General features: G+C 40.0%; 1 protein-coding gene across 14 annotated transcripts in view; it reads left to right on the top strand.

Moving 5' to 3' along the window:
• The window catches only part of STRBP (spermatid perinuclear RNA binding protein), a 78,498-nt gene that overhangs the window by 34,471 nt on the left and 23,503 nt on the right, over nucleotides 1-20,524 (top strand). For 12 of the 14 annotated variants that reach the window (XR_004754949.1, XR_004754950.1, XR_004754948.1 and 9 more), the window contains exons 6-17: nucleotides 3,847-3,941; nucleotides 4,373-4,468; nucleotides 5,213-5,324; nucleotides 5,922-6,019; nucleotides 6,438-6,549; nucleotides 7,390-7,482; nucleotides 8,291-8,490; nucleotides 10,903-11,061; nucleotides 13,190-13,324; nucleotides 14,470-14,610; nucleotides 16,241-16,364; nucleotides 18,395-18,439. Coding sequence is in view for 10 of the 14 variants with exons in the window: in XM_035341511.1 (XP_035197402.1) it covers nucleotides 3,847-3,941; nucleotides 4,373-4,468; nucleotides 5,213-5,324; nucleotides 5,922-6,019; nucleotides 6,438-6,549; nucleotides 7,390-7,482; nucleotides 8,291-8,490; nucleotides 10,903-11,061; nucleotides 13,190-13,324; nucleotides 14,470-14,610; nucleotides 16,241-16,364; nucleotides 18,395-18,439 (1,410 nt within the window). In the remaining 4 variants the exon portion in view is untranslated. The remainder of the gene's footprint in view (nucleotides 1-3,846; nucleotides 3,942-4,372; nucleotides 4,469-5,212; nucleotides 5,325-5,921; nucleotides 6,020-6,437; nucleotides 6,550-7,389; nucleotides 7,483-8,290; nucleotides 8,491-10,902; nucleotides 11,062-13,189; nucleotides 13,325-14,469; nucleotides 14,611-16,240; nucleotides 16,365-18,394; nucleotides 18,440-20,524) is intronic. The other 2 variants (XM_035341503.1, XM_035341505.1) reach the window with 1 other exon arrangement.

Genomic DNA, 20,524 nt, shown 5'->3' with positions numbered 1-20,524 from the left:
ATATTCCTTTATCAAAGGTGTGTGAAACATTACGCAGATGTCACTAAATGCAGGTTTGAAAGAGTTTAAAAAATACTTTTTTTTCATAATATTTGCAACTGTTTTTAAGTCACTTTCACTTAGGTTCAGACCAAAAAAGTTTTGTATCTATCAATGGGAAATACTCAGAGAAACCATCAGGTGAAAATACCTTTTTTTTTTTTTTTTCTGAAAAAAAATTCCAAAGAAAGTACTGCCATATTTTTTCCAATGCTCCTGAAAAAAATGCCAACCAAACATAATACAGCTTCTGTGCAGTTCTAAAAATGGCCTCGAGTGTATTCCATACGTCCTTTTGGATGAAGGAGCTCTGAATGCCGGTCAGCTTGCCGTTCATCTTCCGTGTAAGATAGGCCCTTTGGGTCCAGGTGCTGCTGCGGGTTTGCCCTGGTGCCTGCGGGCCCCTGCGGCAGTTCCCAGCAAGCAGAGGCTGCATGAAACTGACCAAGGTTTCCAGCAGTTCGGTGTTGGTCACTAATCTGTCCTCTAACCAAATCAGCAAGGTTAGGCGCAATGACCTCGTTACCAGTGCTCCCATCTGTTCTGTAGGAATGCTGTGTGTACCTTCATGCCCTGATGTCAGAATGTATCGAAAAACGTTCCTGGATTTCTCTTCAGTCCCCACCTCTTTTGGAAAAGTGTTCATGTTTAAACTGTGGTGTTTGCCCTATTTGTTTTTGCTGCTTGTTAGCAAAAATAAATAGCAGACCAGTGTGTGTGTGTGCGTGTGCATTTCAGTGTTTCTCACAAATGGCTATCCGTAAAGCTCTGCTTTGTCATGTTAAGAAGTCAAGCATCTAAAATTCCTGCATTTTGCATCAGTTTAAATTTTAAACTTAATAAACTAAATTTTTAGTCACAGCATCAAACACGAATTGGGCTTTCCAGGCCAGAATGTTGTACCTTGCAAATCAATTCTTGTTACTGAGCACTACAGTAAAACAAGCTTACATAATAATAATAAACAAGTTCAGTCACTGAAGTGGTGCTAAAATCAGCCTTTCTCTGGAACTGAGCAACTCCTGCATAAACAGCCTGCCTTTGCTGGCAGGCAGCGATGCTCCAAAGGTACCAAGCCCCTCTGAAGGGGCCACAAGCCACTGATGTACCTTGCCTCTGTGGAAAAGGCAGTGCTCCCTGTGTGGCTGGCTGTAAAGGAATGAAGTTGGCAGCCACCATATGAAGAGAGTAAATGCAGTAAGTGGAGAGAGAATTACTGAAGGATTGGTTCTAAGTTGCGGAGTGTGAGCTAACATCAGGGCTTTATTATGAGCTGTTTATTAAACTCTTTGTATCTTTGCCCTTGTTAAAACCACAAGAGAAAAAAGAAAGCTTTGCAATCACATTTAAAAATTTTGATTGGGTCTCACTTTCCTGACTGGCAGAGCATGAAGAAACATGCCATTCTACTGAGGATGTTGAAAGGGAGTCTGCTGCAAGCCGCTCACCCTATTCACTGCCTGTTCTCTTCATCTTTCTGTTTAATAGAATCTTGCATCAAAAGCTGGCTGACTGCAACATCTGCAAAAGGTGTTCCCAGCACTAGTATGGGAGTTGCAATTGGCAGAATTCTCCAAGTTACTTGTAATGTAGACCTTTGGAAATAGCCTTCATCCTTCTGGAGAATTAAGATTTCAGTCTGCTGGAAACAATTCTTATGAGAATAGAAAAGCCCTTTAATTCAGTGGAATGGCTGACAACATTCTGTTCATGGCCTTGTAGTTTAAAGGCAAAATTAATTTACTTTGTCAACAGCTGCAACACGCTTTAGCTGCCTTGTACACTACTAAGTAAAAGTCCCTAGGTATGTGAAAATACAGTTCATTGCCAAAAATCAGTGATTTTGCAATCAGTCATCTTTGCTAGTTCTAACGTTTTAAAATAAGATTCTGATCATTCATTGACAGTAGCTGTTTTATACAATACGTGAGCTTTAAGCAGATGTTTATATTGTCAAAATAAAGGTTTTTTATGCAACTACACAGAAGTACATTTAATAATTGTGTGCCACAAAACATTACTCCTGAAAATAAATGAAACTGCGAAGGAAACTTAGAAGCAAATTTTGTTTCAAGGTGACCTTTTGTGCTCACAGAAATCAAGCGCCTTGAGACTTTGCAGCTTCTATTTGGATAACAGGCAAGATGAGTGATTAATCTCGATATCGTAATAATGTTGATGAGGGCAATAAGAAACAATGCAAATATCTGCTGTGAAGTTCATCGGGGTCAGAAAATAAGCTTATAGCACTTTAAGTCTTCATTGTGCAGACAGCAGAGCCAGCAGGTACAAAATGCAACCGTGACCAATCAGACAAGATACCTGCCTCTGTTCAGTTTTACACTTCTTTTTTTTCGCTTTGGGTTCTTTTATCCATCGTAACAGAAGGTGCTTTTACCAGAGTAACCTTCCTGGTGAACGGCATAGGAGGTGGAGTAACTGAACATTAAAGATGCAATTACATTTGCAGTCTATACTACCCAAATTAATCTATGAAAAGGTATATTGAGATGTTATTAATAAATAATACATACAAACTGATTTTACTTCTTTATCCTAACAACCTGAAATTTTAAAAGTCTTTCTGGGCACTGGATTTTGCTTATCTGGCATAGTTTTTGGAGTGGATGCTGCATTTCAGTGAGGCATTCAAGGATCTCTGGAAACCTGCAGAGATTTCCATTGTGAATAATGAAAAGATAGGTTTTTCCAAATTATTTTGAAATTAAGAGTAATTGTGTATTCATAGAAAAATAACACATTCATGGTTTTAGTTGAGCCATGGATTCATTTAGCTCTTCCACTACGTCCTTCTCATGTTGGCTAAAATCTAAAATCCTTGTAACCTGAACTCTGATATACAAAGTCTGTCATTTGTACATAGCTTCCAGTGAATCTGAGTGCTAATCACACATTTTAAGAAAAAAAAATAAAAATCAGGGAAGAAAGAACTGTTCTTTAATAACCCTCATTACAGAATTGCTTGTGACTGCTAAAAGCAGTTTGTTGCGTACTGGATAAAAAAAAAAAAAAAAGGAAGGGTGGGGAGTGTACAGCTCCACAGAAGATGTCTTGTCTCTAAAACCCTTCTTTGAATTTCATCTGTCAATTTTGGTTGCTGTTGGGAAGAGAAGCTTTATATAAGCGGGGACTACATCTCAATATATTAATAGTCTGGTAGTTAACAAAATTCTTTCATATGTTCTGGCTATATGAAAGATTATTTTTTTTAACATTGATGTATTTCTTTCATTGAATTATATTGACTAATACTATTCAAGAAAAAATATTTCAAATGTATTCAATGGTTTGTTTTGTTTTGTTTTTGAATATTCAGCAATTGCATGGGAATAACTTCAAAGTGTTTCTACCTATTATAATTTTTTTTTTTTTTATATTCAATGTCCCTCAAGAAAATATTCCCTTTGTCAAAAGAAGCATGTCTCTGAAATTCTGTGCCATTTTTTGCACTTGGAAGTCACAAAGAAGTGAAAGAAAAATAACGATGAAAGAAGTGCTATATAGCTATTTTCTGCCCTGAAATGTTCTACATTTTTAATAAGATCCCAGATTGTCTGTAGCAGTGGCCATCTTTATTATTACTATTATTGTATGAGGAGTGAATGCCTTTGCTTCTGTTGCACACGTGCACATTTACTACCTTTAATGGCTTGTTTAAATTAAGTAACAGTGCACTTAAATTCTGGGAGTCTTATTACCTCATTGAGATGCTGCCGCTCTTTTTGTATTGTGACAGAAACCCCTTGGTCAAATTGTATCTGTCTCTTTTTATCCCATTTTTACCAGTAGATAATGTTGCGATGAAAGATCCTCCGGACTTATTGGACAGGCAGAAATGCCTGGAGGCCTTGGCGTCTCTGCGGCACGCCAAATGGTTTCAGGTTGGCTATTTGTTCTTACCTTGTTGTTACTGTAGCCTTATGAGGTTTAATTTCAGATATTTAATTTTAATGCCTCTTTAACTTCTGATTAGTCCCTAGTAGAGCGAAGGTCTAGATTTCCGAATTCAGTGCTGTACTGTATAAGGGGCAGGCATGACAGGTAGACAGCCAACTGGTCTAGAGTTGTCATGAGGCTACAAGAGCAATCTTGATATTTTGCTTCCTTTTCTTTGTCTCTCTATAAGTTGAAATATTTTACTTAATATAACAGTTCTTTTGCATGAAGCTGATTAAGTATTAAATAGTTATTGTAAAAAAAATCTGTCCCAGAACTGTGCTCTTTTTTTTTTTTTTTTAAAAAAAAAAAAAAAAAAGGCAAAATTGAAGGCCAGGTCTTTGCAGGTATATTGGAACCCTTTTGTTTGTTTTAGGCCAGGGCAAATGGACTAAAATCATGTGTAATTGTGCTTCGTATTCTACGGGATTTGTGCAACAGAGTCCCCACATGGGCACCACTGAAAGGATGGGTAAGTACAGAAAGAGCTGAAGGCAGCCTGGTCAGATCTCAAATTTTCTAAGGATTGTAGCGGTGTTTGGACTGGGGGAAGTGGTGCATTGTAAGACACTCCTCCCTTTAACCTGCTTCCCACCTCTTCTTTCTCCCCGCTCCCCACTAACAGCTAGCTGTGTAGCAAAGTGCTTACCAGAAGGAAGGAGTATGAGTCTTGTTCAGTCTGTAAGATGTACTGATACCATGGGAAGTGCGTGAGATTGTGGGGCCTTGCACATCCTCATGGATTTGCAGTAAAATCCCACTTGTTGCTTCCAACCTCAGTTTTTCAAGTCTCCTGCTACCATGACAGAGCTGTTCCTGTCAGAGCAACCGCTTCATGTTAGCAGCTCTGGGGAAGGCAAAATGCTCTGCGTGTCCAGAGAGGAGCACTTTGGAAGTCAGCGGAGGCAGCATTTTCTCTCACGTATAACTGATACCCCTTTGACAGGAGGAGAATATTCACATGATTTGGCTGTAGAAGGCTTCTCCTGTGCAATGGAGAGCAGTTGGTTTCCTCAAAAGGTGACTCAGAGCAGGGAACAAATATACGTGCCATGAACTGTCTGTCCTCTGCGATGGCAGCCTCTGTCAGTTAGACCTGTAGTGGATTAAAGTTGAAGTAAGCTGATGTGAATATTCTTCCCCTCTACCTCTCCATATTTAACTGCAGTTATAGTTACCCTTGTGTCCATACTAATCATAATTTAATGTCTTCTAGCCACTCGAGCTTATATGTGAAAAATCTATAGGTACTTGTAATAGACCTTTGGGCGCTGGGGAAGCATTACGACGAGTGATGGAGTGTTTGGCATCTGGAATTCTGCTTCCTGGTAAGGGGCCAGATTAACCTCAGGAATACAGACTGTTGATTGGGCAGCCCAAACCCATTTAAAAGTATTCTGCTGTATGATTAGATGAAAAATGCCCGCCTCGTGCTTCCCACCTGCAATGGAACTGAATGAATATGGCTTATTATTTAAAGTTGAAAGATAAAAGGAAGTTGCGTGGTCAAACTGTTTGAAGTACTTCCGACACAGTTCCGAGTTCATGGGGAATGTTAGGTTTGTTTATAAATGAACCTCTATCTCGTTAAGGGGTTGCAAACAAATCTGGACCTAATGACTAGCTACTTCATATAGATTTACTGAAATCAGCATGTCTACCCAAAACATTATTATTAGTTCTTTTTAAACCTCCTGTTTTTAGTTCATGTTGTTGTACGTGTGCAGCATTCACACTGACAAGTTCTGTGGCCTCTTGCTTCATGGCTTAGCTTGCTTTGTATAATATTTGAATCTCTTACTGGGAAGGGTGCACTTCCCACTCTGCTGAAGACGAAGGCTAGCTGTTAGAATATTAATTACTCCCCTTTTTTATGTTGCTTCGTTTTTACTCTCAATAATCTATTTTACCTTTTTCCTTCCCAGGAGGCCCTGGTCTGCATGACCCCTGTGAACGGGAGCCAACAGATGCTTTGTCGTATATGACAGTTCAGCAAAAAGAAGCCATTACACACAGTGCTCAGGTAGAAAACTCACACTGAGGAGCTAGGTGCTATAATACTCGAGATTTCAGCTAATTAATTCAATTTGTTCTCTGGCATGATGGCTTATTTTAATGGTGGTCCTGATGATAGTGCCCTGCACTGGAAAGATGAAATAATATTGTATGAGTGCAAGAGTTAAATACAGATGAAACACAATCCTTACACAAGGCAGCCTAATGCGTGTGCACCATTTGCATCCTACTTCAAGCGCTTATGGCACAGAGTCCTCGGGTAGGCTCCCTGTCAGTGTGGCCTGCACTTTATATTACAGAAATTGATGTGTTTTAAATTCCTAGAAATTAACGTTTTCATGGAAGAGATCACTTTGTGTCTACAAACTTAGACAACTCAGATAAAATAACGTGATGTAACTTGTATTTCTGCTGTCATTTTATAGCATGCCCTCAGATTGTCAGCATTTGGTCAGATCTATAAGGTTTTGGAAATGGATCCCCTCCCATCAAATAAGTCATTTCAGAAATATTCCTGGTCAGTAACTGACAAAGAAGGTAGGTATTGTATGCTCTAAAAATCACTAATTTGGAAGTAAACTACGGATTAATATAGAATGAGTGAAATTCCTGAGTTCCATACTATGAATGTACAGTGAAGATTATTTTACTTTTTTTTTTTTACTTGGTTTGTTGTTTGTTTTTTGCTGTTGTTGGTGGGTTGTTTTGTTTCAGTTGTTTGGCTTGTTGTTTTGTTTAGGTCTGCTTGGTTGGTTTGCTGTTTGGGTTCTTTTTTGGTGGCTTGGTTTGTTGCTTTTAATATGTGTATTTTATTATTAGGAGAAAAAATCTGAATGTTCTGTTCTCCAGAAGTACCAACAGAGGAGCAGTTAGGGAGTAGCTGACGACTTTCTTTAAAGCACAAATCCTTTTGGGGTCTGAAGAGTAAAATTAATATTTACGATTCTTGTGCTGGGGAAGGAGAGACTTCAGACTGGTCAAAAAAAGTATAATGAATGTCCATAATGAGAATTATTCACGTTTTTCCTAGAAAATAGTATACATCTAACAAAACTTCCCATGTATTTCTTCTTTGGAAAAACAAAATTATTAGAGTTCTTGTCATAGACTAAATATAAAACAAACAAAAAAAGCCACTACAGAATTACACTACTTACAGCACACGTAACATTGGAAACAGACATCTTGCATGGCCTGGTGCAATGAGTAATAAGCTGTTACTGGTTTACATGTAACAGTAAGAAAGCTTTGACTGAAGGTTGAGTTCTTTTCATAATTATAAACGTGGAAAGAACAGCATGGGACTAATCAAATTCCCGCTGTGGAATTTTGGTTTTCTAGTAGTTTATTCAAATTACAAGGAAATTTGTACTCTAGGTACAGGCTCATCTGCTCTCAAGAGACCATTTGAAGATGGTGTTGGGGATGAGAAAGATCCAAATAAAAAGATGAAGCGTAATCTGAGGAAAAGTAAGTGCAACACTTCTCCATTCTCTTTTCAAAGACCCATTGTACAGTGGGAGCTGGCTTAAAAGCTTCTCACTGTTGGTGTGGAATAACATGCAAGGAAGTCTTTGGAAGAAGAAACGGAGCCTCTCTTGTCCCACATTGAGGAGATATATTTCTTACTGGGCATCTGAATTTCCCCTGACATGTTTTACTAACTGAATGATTCGCCCTTGAAATAGAATCGCTTGTCAGGTCGTATGAAAATTTAAGATGCCCAAGCACCTGAGATATTTTATTGATTACTGTCTTCTACCAGTATTTTCCACCAAATACTGCAGTGATTTTCCAGTGTGAAGATTTGCCTTTTTTGCACTCTTCTCAAGAAAAATAAAATGCGTAATCTACAGAACAATGATGATGAAAATGCTCAGACTAAAAGTCTCAGCATTTCTGGGATCCAGTCAGCTCCAGAGGCTGTTTTGATTGTGCTGCATTGGTGCCAATTCTGTGCCTGGTTCTTCACTACCTAAGAAACTTGTTACTCTTATATCAACCAGGAAAAATACATGTAGCTGCAAAAGAATTGTACTAACAATATTAAAGGATGGGTAATTGTAGTTACACAAAATTGGAATGGCTTATTACAGACTTAACGGTGTCATGACTATCCATGGCCTTTGAGAGGCTGAGGGGTTGTTTTGCTCCTATATACAGACAGAAAGCTCTTAAATGCAAACTGTTTCATTCTTCTGTTCATGTTGTTTTGTTCATCTCCCCTTACCCTTTTTTTCCCCCCTTCTCCCCCTCCTTCCCCACTATCTTGTACTAGTACTAGATAGTAAAGCAATAGATCTCATGAATGCTCTGATGAGGCTGAACCAAATCAGGCCAGGGCTTCAGTATAAGCTGCTGTCACAGTCTGGTCCAGTCCATGCCCCAGTCTTCACGATGTCTGTAGATGTTGATGGTACGACATATGAAGCATCAGGACCTTCTAAGAAAACAGCCAAACTCCATGTGGCAGTGAAGGTAAGGCGGCCTAAAATACTCTGCTAACCACAGATCTTGGAACACAGAACATGAAATATGGTTAGAAGTAGTAATACTAAGAAAACTCAATAATGAATAAAATTTTAAAACTGATTTTTAAAAATGGATGAAGCTGAGGTGCTATCTATGTACTTGAAACAGAGGTTCAAAGTTCAAAGGGCACCACTGCTTTTAGACTAGTGGAGAGGGACAATGTGGAAATGTGAAGGAAAAATGTCCAAGGGCTCTGCAGGTCAGCTCATGTGCCAGAGGACTGAACACAGTGTTTAAGTTCTGGACTGGGGGGGGGGTGAACGTGCTGGTTTTGTTCTGTTCTCCTCCTTCCTCCTGTTGGCTAGAAAACAGCATGTTGGTGGCTCCCTCTTTCTCCCCTTCCTTCTCTGTGTCTGTCCATTCCTGGGTTGTGAAACTCCTTGAAACATGGAGTTGTTTCCTGTCTTCAGTATTTGAAGAGTACCTTTTGTGCACTGGGATGAACACTGTACGTAAATGATTGGTCTCCAGTTGGTTTTTCAGTACGACTAATCTCATTCAGTCGCTAGTCAACCTACTGTTGCTTCTTGTAGGTGCTGTACATGGCAGAGCTTTTGTCTGTTAAGCAGTAATAGACGGGAATGCCCAACATGAACACCCTTGTTGTATGGCAAGAGGACAGTTCAGACTGCTAAAGCAGACCGAGCCTGCTGGGTTTCTGGGAAGAAAGGAAAGTTTCCTACAGATTTTTCATGTGAAAGAGAACCTCTTCTAATAGAACTGCACTTATGATAGGAGCAAGCGCATCTGTCATTCTGTGCTTCGTTTTGTGTTTTTAAGGAGAATTGCCTTTTTAGAGGCTTCATCTGGCAACTTTCTGCTTTCTTTTGATTTCAGTTTTGAAAATCCCATTGTCCCTCGTGCTTTCAAGTTCAAAGTGTCCAGAAGTATCTGAGGGAATGTGTTGTTCCTCAGGAAAAGCAGCTCTCTGCATGTGTGTCCTTCCAGGCCTTCTTCCTCATACTTGTATTTTACCTCACTCCCTGCAGTTGTTTGGAGGGAGAAAAAAAAAAACAGATATATCTATATAGAGAGAGAGCTTTTTTATTTTTTTAACAAAACTTGCCCTGAAAAACTGCAGCTTCTCTGCCATTGACCCTCTCTGTATCTGCGCTGGTACACACCCAGCTCTGTTCTCTCTGTCTACACGTACACAAATCCTGGGTTGAATTTCAAAACATTCAAGCCAAGGGCAAATGGATGGTGTGTAGATACTATTATTATTATTATTATTTTTCCCTGGGCAAATCTGGGGCCTTTTTTCCCAGACTTACAGGAGAGCTTAGTGTAACCATTTCAGTTTCCAGATCTGATCTTTTTAAAACAGAGAAGCCTTGAAAATTCACCTAAATATACAGCAATTGTACGGGAGCTGAGTCTGGGATAACCTCTGTAGTTCTCAGTTCAGTGTTTGAACAGTGATTTTTGCAGACTTTCTTCTTGGGACTACATTTTCAGGGCAGCTTCAGATTGGTTTCAGATTCCCTGGGGCTGCATCTGGTACCTCTGTCCAGCTAGGTTAGGTAGCTGGTTAAAGGAGAGGCTGATGTTGCTAGAGGAGGATGTTTTTGAAGGAACTGCAATTAAGGTACCTCAATCGGCAAGTAAAGTTTCATTTGGTGTACAGCTGCTGGAAGCAACAACTACAAAGCTGTGACGTGCTCAACTAAAACTTACTGCAGATGGAGTGGTTTGTTGCTCTGCCAGCTGGACCCTCCCACATCTCACAGCTCGGCTCAGGATACCCGAGTTTGTTCCCTGTGGAACTTTGGAGAAGCATCTACCCTCCAGTGTTCTGAAAGATGCAAGCAAGGAAGGTGATGTCAGCCCTGTAGCTCCAGGGATACACTTTGCATGACCAGCTGTCACTGCACTCTTCTAGGAAACTCCAGAAGTGCCATCTTCTAGAATTGTAGTGCTTTAATTCTCATGAGACTGTCCTGTTTGCCCTGCAGTCAATCTGTTCATCTGTCTATATACACAGAGAGAGAGGAAAAAGTATGCAAAACAATCTCCTTATCATGCTGTTAAGCAGTATCATGCAGTGGATGAACTTTTTAATTTTACCCTATTTGCATGGAATCATCAAGATGAATGATGGTCATGAGTAATTGCTGTCTTTGAGACAAACATTCCTGTTTGTGTTGATTCCACGTTTTGAAACCTGGAACTATTTCCCCCATTGCTGCTGTGCTTTTCTCCATTTCAACACAGGAGAAAATGCATTTTCTAAGCAATCTGCCTTTATTAAGTGTATGGTGGCCATTCTTTTGTGTTGTGATTAGCCCTCTATTTGTTTATATTTGTTTCGGTAGCGTTAACCTATTTTACAGTTCATTTCGTATGGTTTTGTTGTAGGTTTTACAAGCAATGGGCTATCCAACTGGTTTTGATGCAGATGTCGAGTGTGTGAGTTCTGATGAAAAATCAGATACCGAAGGCAAAAATGAAACAGTGTCTTCAAACTCAAGCAATAATACTGGAAATTCTACATCTGACACCTCCACTACCCTAGAGGTGAATATTGCACGGAAAAGTACAAGTGATGGAGAGGTGTGGGGTTTTTGTTTTATTTCCTGTCCTGGAAAAGGATGATGTTTTTTTTATGGCAGCAGATGAGAAACTGAGAGAGTTTCCAGTCTCAGACCTTCCATAGGCTTTGTCACTGTGCACAAATAACTTGATCTTTATGCCTCCTTTCCTAACTTCAAGGTGAAGTAGCCACATTATGCTCTTAAGACCATAAACTCCTTGACAGGTGTTGTCTCTTTTACTTTGCTCACATGCCGTCTGGTCCTAGGAGTGGGACAGCGTAATCTTGTTTGTTACCTTTGGGCTTTGGTAATGCAATTTTGGTATTTTCTCTCTTGTAATAGGTTTGTCAAAAAGGTATAATTCTGTAGACAGTATTTTACTGATACACATGAAGACCAATGAAAATAAAACACTTCATCAAGGGATGTTAAGAAATGTAAACCCTAATACCTCTATGCACATTGAATGACCTAGAAAAAGCCACGTTGAAGATTACATTGAATTTGGATCATTTATGTTAACTTCTGCACTTGTAGCTGAAGTTGGTTGCTACGAAGAAGTATGCAGTGCTTGTTTCCTCACTGAAGTTGTAAGAAATATGATATTCCACAAAGGACAAAATTCCAGTAACTTTTTAGCAGTCTTGGCAGAACGTCCCCAGAAATCATGCTAGCATGGGTCTGTAGTACATTAATTGCATGTTTTCTTAAAGTATTTCTGGTATTTCTTTTCACAATTGAGAAAGCAGATTTTAAAGTGGTGCTTGGGTATCTTCTCCTTTGCCCTTCTATTTCTGATTTCCTTGACCAATCTCCATAATTGAAATAAGGGATTTTAGAAAATTATTCTGTGTAAAAACAGAGTAACAGCTTTTATTTATGTATTTGTCTGATTGTTCTGTGGCAAGATCATGAGGCTGTACAGATAAACCACTGTAGATCCCTGCTATATTTTTAGTCATAATGCTTTTCTCAGACGTGAGGTTATACTATGAAACCAGTAATCATTCAGTTCTTCAAGTATTTGTCAATACATTGAAACTTGAATTTCTTCAGCTGGAGGTCACTTTCTTTCCAGACAGTGCATATTCACTGATGACTCAGTTTACATGTGTTTTTAGTCCAATGACGTATTTCCAGGGAAAAAGGTGTGTGGAGGTATTTTATACTCAACAAATTTACCTGTCAGTTTTTCATTACAATAAATGTTTACAGTACTTCATCACAGAAGTGGTAATCTTTTAAGAAGACAAAGGTATTTCCTAAGCTGCATTGACTTCGGGTTTCCATGTTTGTGCTCATGAGACAATTTACTTTCAAAGGAGCCGTCCTGGTACTGGACTCCTGATCCTTATCCCAAATAAGAAATTGCTTTTGAACATTTGGCATTCTTAATCCATCTTTCTTCATTAATGAGTTGCCGTTAATATCTGTAGCTGAATGTACTACAGTGCAGGCCAATGTGCTGGTGCACCTGGATCTTAGCTCTACCTTCCTTGCTTCCCAAACAGTTGCAGATGTATTTGTTGTGACGTGTGACCTGGGCTGACAGTTCTGCAGTCAGAGCTCAGTAGTCCCAGGCTGTAATGAGACCGAGGAGCAGAGATGTGCACAAGGTTTAGGCCAGTCTCCCCTTTATCAGCATTTGATGTCAAGGAACTTGACACCATGGCTTCAGCTTTGGAAACCTCAGGGTTGAAATTCCAAGCACAGCTGGTGAGGTGTTCGATGATGGTGGGCACCAGACCAGGCCCTGAAGACCAGGGTCACTTCTGGACAGAAACACAGGGTATAACTTCTTTTATGGTATTTTTGTCCCCCTGCCATTTTCTACAGAAGAGGCTTTGTCCGCTATTCTGGCGCAGCATGTTATACTGAAGCCAAAGCAGTGTTATCTGTGATACAGGTCTGTTACTGGAGTGTCTGGTGAGGGAACTAGGAACTAGAATGTCTAGTACTGGGAACAACGGGCTGTTGCAGAGGCTTGATACGGTGATAATGCCGGCCTTCTCTAAGGGGCTGGCCGTTGGACACTGTAAGCTATGCTGCTGTACATGTCTGCCATTTGAAGACATAAAGGCTCTAAAGCAACACCATGAATGTGTCTCTAGGTAAGAACTCAGGGTCCTATACTGACAGCAAGTGGCAAAAACCCAGTGATGGAGCTTAATGAAAAAAGAAGAGGTCTGAAGTATGAGCTCATCTCCGAGACGGGTGGAAGCCACGACAAGCGCTTTGTGATGGAGGTGAGCGAAACAAGCTTGTAGAGTTGGTAGGTGGTTTTAGTAACAGTGCTTCAGTCTTTGGGGTTCTTGCTGCTATGATTTTAGATTTTTTGTTTTGCTTTTTGCAGCGCACAGCTGTAGCGATGTTTTTCAGGCTTTTGTATCTCTTACTACAGCTGTGATGATTAGACTGGGGAAGGAAATGTCTTTTATGCTTTAGGAAAATAAAATGAGAATTAAAACTGGATTCTGACAGCCCCAAACCACATTAAGTCTTGTCACAAGTAGGAGAAAAGTAGATAATCTACAGCCTGACAAACAAAAATTCCTGATTAGCAAATTTTGCATATATGCTTGGTAACCCCACAATTTGATCTCCTGTTGGAGTCTTAGGGGAGTATTTGGAATGACTGTGGCAGAAGCTAAACTTGTGCATCTTCTCCATCTACTTGTGCTATCTCTGAAGCAGCAGTTAACTTTGAAAGAGTTATGAGGTAGTGCTCCAGTTAAATAGCGTATGTATAGTGTAAGCACAAGTGTTGTATGAGGCACTGATAAAGATGAGGGGGCCTCAAAATTTGACTGAAACACCCTGTTTCCTAGCAGAATCATTTATTTGTTGTGACGCCCTCACTGTAAGGGTGACAGAGCACTGGAACAGGTTGCCCAGAGAGATTGTGGAGTTTCCTTCTCTGGAGATACTCAAAATCCACCTGGATGCCATCCAGTGCAGTGTTCTCTGGGTGCATCCTGTGCAATGTGCCTGCTGTGCTCAGCAGGCAGGTTGGATCAGATGATCTTCAGTGGTCCCTTCCAGCCTTGGCCATTCTGTGATTCTGTGAAATTCAGGCATACTGGTTAATTCAGTATCACATAGATACACTGCTTCTCTTTTAATTGTGCTTGTAGTTTCCAGGTTCCTATTATCAGTCATGTAATGGTTCATGTGGTCACATGCATACACTTCATCAGCTTCGTGTTCTTGAAGCAGAAGAAAGAAATTTGTCGTATAAAACACAGAATAGCTTTTTGTTTTTTTTGTTTTTAACTCCTGAGGCTCTCTCATCACTGGCCAGTGGGTGCAGCATAAGCAGCATGGTACTCCCAAGGATAAAACACTAGACATAAATTCGTTTCTTAACATAAATTCATATCTTAATTTTCAGGTAGAAGTAGATGGCCAGAAGTTCAGAGGTGCAGGTCCAAACAAGAAAGTAGCAAAAGCAAGCGCTGCATTAGCTGCACTTGAGAAATTGTTTTCGGGGCCTAATGCAGCAAACAACAAGAAGAAGAAGATTCTTCCTCAGGTAAGAATTGTTACTGCTCTTTGGACCACTCTGTTACCACAGCTCTCGGGTGGTTTTATGACACATGACCTTCTAGAGGAAGCAAGTAATTTCAGTTTCTTGTCTTGTGGACACACTGTAAGGTTTCTATTTTTATTCTTGTATAGTAATTGTTGCAGTATAACCATACAGGATGATAGCTGGGACTGTATTGTGCTAGTGCTACTACAAAATATTTTCCTATTATTATTAAGGGGTTTAACCTAGAGGACACAGAGTAGAAAAGGAGGCACAAAGAGAGGTGGTGATTAGGCAGAGGAAATACAATGAGGTCAGCGGTTCACTGATGACATGGAAGTCTCTTGTGTATAAGACCAGTGCCATACTGTGCTCCTCCATCATCTAAGATACACAGACTTAGAAAATAAATCATTTATAGCTAGGCAAAGGCATTAACTCCATGTTCTGGAGTTAAGTTGAGATTTTTGCACCAGACTTTTCAAATGAGACATTTTATTTAGACAGGACACTTTTATAATAAAGAGCCTGGTCGCTTGGTCTTGTCCATTAGGTTTAATAGCCACAATGATTTCTCGGGTCTATTAAGTTTAAGGTTGAACAGAGCATAAACTATCAACACTGTTCTTCCTCCAGAAAACTGTTAGCAGAAAAAACAAAAACAAAAAAAAACCTTGAGGGTTACTATTTCGATCTCTTTTGTGCAAATGTGTTAGAATTAGGATTTTCTTATTTCACAGGAGCAGAATGCATCCCAAGATGCGCTTACAAAAATTAAAAGTCAACTCTATTTTTGTCTGTAATTACTAAGTCCTCCTCAATTCACTAAGACTTTCGGTTAGGAGTATTATTTCTGGCACTTACTAAATCTTTTTTATTAACTTTTTTTTTTCTCTGTGTGTTTATGGCCAAACTTGTCTTTGAAATGCCTAGATATGCTTGATTTCACTGTGTTTTCAGAAGGTAGCCAGGGGGCATGTAGTACAGCAAAGCTCCGCTCTGATGTGGTGAGCAACACCAGCGTCTGCAGCTCCTTGCTGTGCTCTGAGTTCTTTCACTTGTGACAATGGGAAAGGAAGGTGGCATTCTAGAAGAAGCTGGTCTAAAGTAATCCAGTGTTGTCATGATGTGGTCTTGTGTTTGTGGTGAAGTCCTGGCCCTGCTGAAGCTTTGTGGATTCAGAGTTGTAGGAGAAAAGCAAAGACCACGTTGTAGATCAGGGAGAGGCAGTTTGTAAGGATGTGGTAAAGACAGCGGCGAGGCACGTCAGAGAACAGGGCAGAAACTACTCACGTTTGATCATGCCTGTGCAACCAAAACTGAAGGAAGGAAAACATGGCTGACTATGCCAACTGCCAGGACAGAGTGAAGTGACCACGCTCTTGGATTCAGACTGCTATGCAGTCGGTGAGCTAGAACAGAGAGCTTTTGCTCTCAGAAGGGACTCGCTTGGTCTCTGTCAGTCATTTTTTTTAAACGTTACTTCTCCATTTTGAACTCTGCCTTAAATAAGGCTTGTGCAGTAAGCATTCTTAAAGAGACTTGGGAAAGGTGGTGATTCATGCAGATGGCCTTGTATTTCCAGCAACACTTCAACCTTCTGAATTGCTATTGTTTTTATTATTCTGAGCAGACTAAAGGGGTTGTCAATACAGCTGTTTCGGCAGCAGTCCAGGCTGTTCGAGGTAGAGGAAGAGGTGCTTTAACACGAGGGGCATTTGTTGGGGCAGCTGCTGCTACTGGATACATAACACCAGGTAAGGCATGGCACTGACAGCTAATACTTTAATTCTGACTACTGGTATGCTCTATTCCATTTGTCAGTCAACTATGCAAGTGACTTCAGCTTCAGTCATCTGAGATGAAGCAGAAGAGAAAATTCATGGGCGTTTTAATAAATGAAAGAGCTGAAAAACTGGCAGTACCTTTCAAGTTTGCAACTTAAAACTCCATGTGCACAGGGCACCAGTACACAGTTATCCCCAAAATGGCTTTCCTGGATTTAACGTTCTATTATCTTTGTAGTTGACTGACAAACAATTTCCTGAACTGTCTTCCTGGGTCAGGAACCTCTTGGATCACATGTCCTGTAGCAGTAGGATTGGCTTGCCCAAGAAACCCTTGCAGGGATAGAACTGGTGGTCGCTGTAATCCCAGAAACTTTCCACGTGAATTGGGCATGCGAGCACAGTATCTATCAGTAGCTTCTGTGCTGGCCAAAAAAAAAACACAAAGAATTTGTGTTCATACTCTGTTAATTCATCATCCGTGCTGTATTGTTCTGAGTAGCAAAGGATCTTTTGAAATCCAAAGGCCTTGTGGTTCACATATGTGGTACTTTCTGTACACAGCAGGTGAGTTACTAATCAGGTTATTTCACTGCTGACTCCTCAGGGCAGATTTGCAACCATCAGAGGCAAAACTATTTGAGCTTGAAGAGCTGAGGTGCTCACCAATTAGTGGCTGGTCCAAAATAGTGATGACTGTTATTAACCAGTAGGTTGCAAGGAGATGTGAAACGCATACAGAGTGTAAGCTGTTACAATCCACAGACAAGAAAATTTTAATGAAATGTTAACTTTCTCCTTACTTTTCAAAGTGCGTTGTTTTTTGTGACTCTGCATCATATCTGAGGCTTGCAAGTAACGTGAAGTCTAGACGTTTTGACTTTGAGTATGAATCACATTTTTTTAAGATTGAGATCCCTTAGTTAAAGCAAATCCAATAGCTTTCAAAAGTAGTATGTATACTCATACTCAAATTTTTAGATTACAGCAGGAGCTCTAATTATACTCTTCATCCACTCACACATGCTAATAGCATAGCCCTGTTGTTTGGTAAACCTGCTTTCTGGCACAGTCAACAGCATGATGTCTTCATTGTTCCTGTATGTTGATGTAATTATAAATATTGAAAACTGGTAATTCATTTTTAATGGCTGTTAACATTGTTTTTGGAACTGTCTTTCTGCCTGAGGAGTCATTTATAAGACATTTTAACCTGTCAAGGGCATTCTTGCCAGCGTGGAATTACTCCAGAAACAGGTTTAATTTCCAAGTCATTGCAGTTGTTAAGCTTTTATTGGTCTTGGCCTACACAGATTATTTCTCTTCATCCTCTTCTCAGAAATCTACTACTTTTTGTGATGGACTAAAGCGATTCCAGCAGGTGGGGTGGGGTGAGGACACAACACTGTACAATCTTAATTATTGAGATACAGTAACCAAGATTGGTGTTATCCACTGTCCCTGTTTGTCTCACTCCACAGTAACACCTAGCCCTTTGGAAAAAAAGATACTGTTTCTGTTTGCATCTCGTTGTTCCCGTGTCCTTTGTCCTTTTTGGCTGTAGAAGCGGTAGAGCATGCTGAATTCACCCAGGAACTTTAGTGATGATGACGTGGTATCTGCCACAGGCACCTAGCATTCCCCTCCTTATAACGCAAGTTGAGGAAGATGACTGTTCTCTGCATCAGACTGTATTTGTACTTCAGGGGTAGTGTAAGCAAATATGGGATGTGTGACTGGATCATGCCAACTCCATGCTCCGACAGTACTGACTCAAGAGCTGAGGTTTAAGAAAGTCATTGGGTAGCTTGTTCATTAAGACACCGTGTAGAAGGATTTTAGTGTTTTCAGCGGTTTTCACATGCGTTAATGTGAGTTTGGTTTTTCCGAGGTCCTTCTTTGTGTACGAGAAAGGGTCCCTGTGTATTGGTGTGCGAATACCGATTGTCTTCAGGTATCACAGGAAATGAAAACCCATTCCCCATCTGTTTATATTGCAGGCTATGGAGCACCATATGGGTATAGTACAGCTGCGCCAGCTTACGGTATGTATAGCCCAGTAATTAACAAATTAGAAATTATACAGAAACCATTGTGCCAGTCCAAATGTGGCAGTCCAAGTTGGTTTAGGGTTTGCAGGAGAAATTAAAGAGATTAAAGCTCTTAAACCATAATGACAACACCTTGCCATAACCTTGTGGTTCTTTTTTGGTTGGAGTAGTTTTTTGCCTATGCTTTGCCTGATCTGTGGAAGGACCGCTTGTTCTAATTGCCTGTTCCCTTTCATACTGAAACTGAACTGAAGTAGTTTTCTTACTTTTTACAGCCAATCTGTGCTCCATTCAAAGACTACCTAAGGGCCTATGTCAGCATCTCTGAGCAATATTTATCTAAATGGCTTTACAAATAATTGGCAATGTTTGTCTACAAGTTTAATTGGCTTGTGGGCTAGGCTCCCCTAGTGATGTCAACTCTATGAAATAATATCTGGTACAGTAAAAGTCTATGTGCATACAATCCCATCCCCGCCCCACCCCACTCCCCCTGCTGCAGGCTAAACCACTGCTGCTTGGGACAAGCAGAATGATTTTGTGTAGCTTATATCTCTGGTGACTAGACTGCAAGGAAGCTAGGATACGGTAATTTGCCACAATGATTTTATGAAGAAGCATAGTGACATTAGGCTGGCAAAGCATTGGTTTTGTTAAGACTGGAAAATAAACTGAAAATCAGCAATGATGGAAAGGTTTTTCTTACCTCAAGCTTCTCCCTACCCACCTGCTTTTTTTTTTTTATGCTAGACTAACAAAGCATATTTACCTCTAACTGGCCCTTTTGGTTACTTTGAATGAGGTTTATGTGGCAATGGGAGCAAAGCAGTTTGGAGTCAGTGATATGTCTTGGCACACACAAAAACCACCAGTGCCTACCAGAACCCATCCCACTGTCCTCTCCTGTCACAGGACTGGAAGGAAATCCTGTTACTCAAATGATAATAAATACATTTCAAGGCCTGCAGTTTTTTTCATATGGGAAAGTGAGCTTGCAATTTCCTACTCATTTTCTAGCTTTTGTAGTATTTTTAATACTTACTCCTCTCTAATTTGTATAGCTCTTATAGCTTGGGCAATACCATCTCCCCTGATAGCATTATAACAGTTAGAAATATTTTAAATGTTAATTTCATTACTTTCTTTTAGAGGTATAAGCTATAAACAACAGAATGCTGCTGCTTTTTAGAAAACATTCCCTAAAACATTGCCTAAGACCAGCCAGCCCTATTCTGTACTCCTGCAGTGGAGAGGGGAAGTCCAACGGGCCAATGGGCTGCACTTAACAGTGGGAATTCTCCCTTCAAAATATAAGCAAACCTCACTAGTTCTGCAAATCCTGCCCCGTTGACCGGCCAAGTTCTTTGACAAAATGGCAGCTATCAGCTGTGCTTTCCTACTGAGTGTGCTCTGCATTGTCTTCTGTGTTGTATTACTGAAAATAGAAGGAACAGCTATTTGTTTTTCAAGGAAAAATCAAAGGAGGTTTAGTTTATGGCTTGCTTCATGGCATGGATTTTTAAAAAATCTCTTTAGATCTTTCCAAGCTGTAGTGAGTGGCTATAACCAAGATCAGTGGTATATGCACATGTGTATTTTTACAAGCCAGGGACTTGCAGTGATGTAACGTGAATCCTTTTCTGGCTGAAGAAGACAGTACAACTCTTATCAATGCTCCTGCAGCATGAGTTTTACTTACAGCTTTTTTTGCCTTCCCTCACTCTTTCTGCTTTTTTTTTTTTTTTTTTTTTTTTTTTCTCTCATGATGTGTATTTTGGGAGCTAGATTTTAATCAATTAACTGTGTATATGTGACATATCACTGACTTCAAAACACTGTGGAATTGAATGCCCCCATTTTTCACATAAAGAGTTTCTGTTTTTAATGTCTTATGATTGTGATGCAAAGTACTGGGATAATGCTTTTTGGCTGTAAGGTAAACATGTCTCTTTGCCTTTGTAAGCTGTTGCATGTTGGGAAACTTCACTTTGATCATCTGGTGCTCTGGAATACCTGCTGTTGCTGCTTTGTGATTTCTAAATGGACACATAGGATAAATACTAGAATTTAAATAGGAAA

Source organism: Oxyura jamaicensis, chromosome 17 (assembly GCF_011077185.1).
Source record: "Oxyura jamaicensis isolate SHBP4307 breed ruddy duck chromosome 17, BPBGC_Ojam_1.0, whole genome shotgun sequence".
In the NCBI taxonomy this organism is placed as follows: Eukaryota; Metazoa; Chordata; class Aves; order Anseriformes; family Anatidae; genus Oxyura; species Oxyura jamaicensis.
This window is presented reverse-complemented; position numbering and strand designations above follow the sequence as displayed.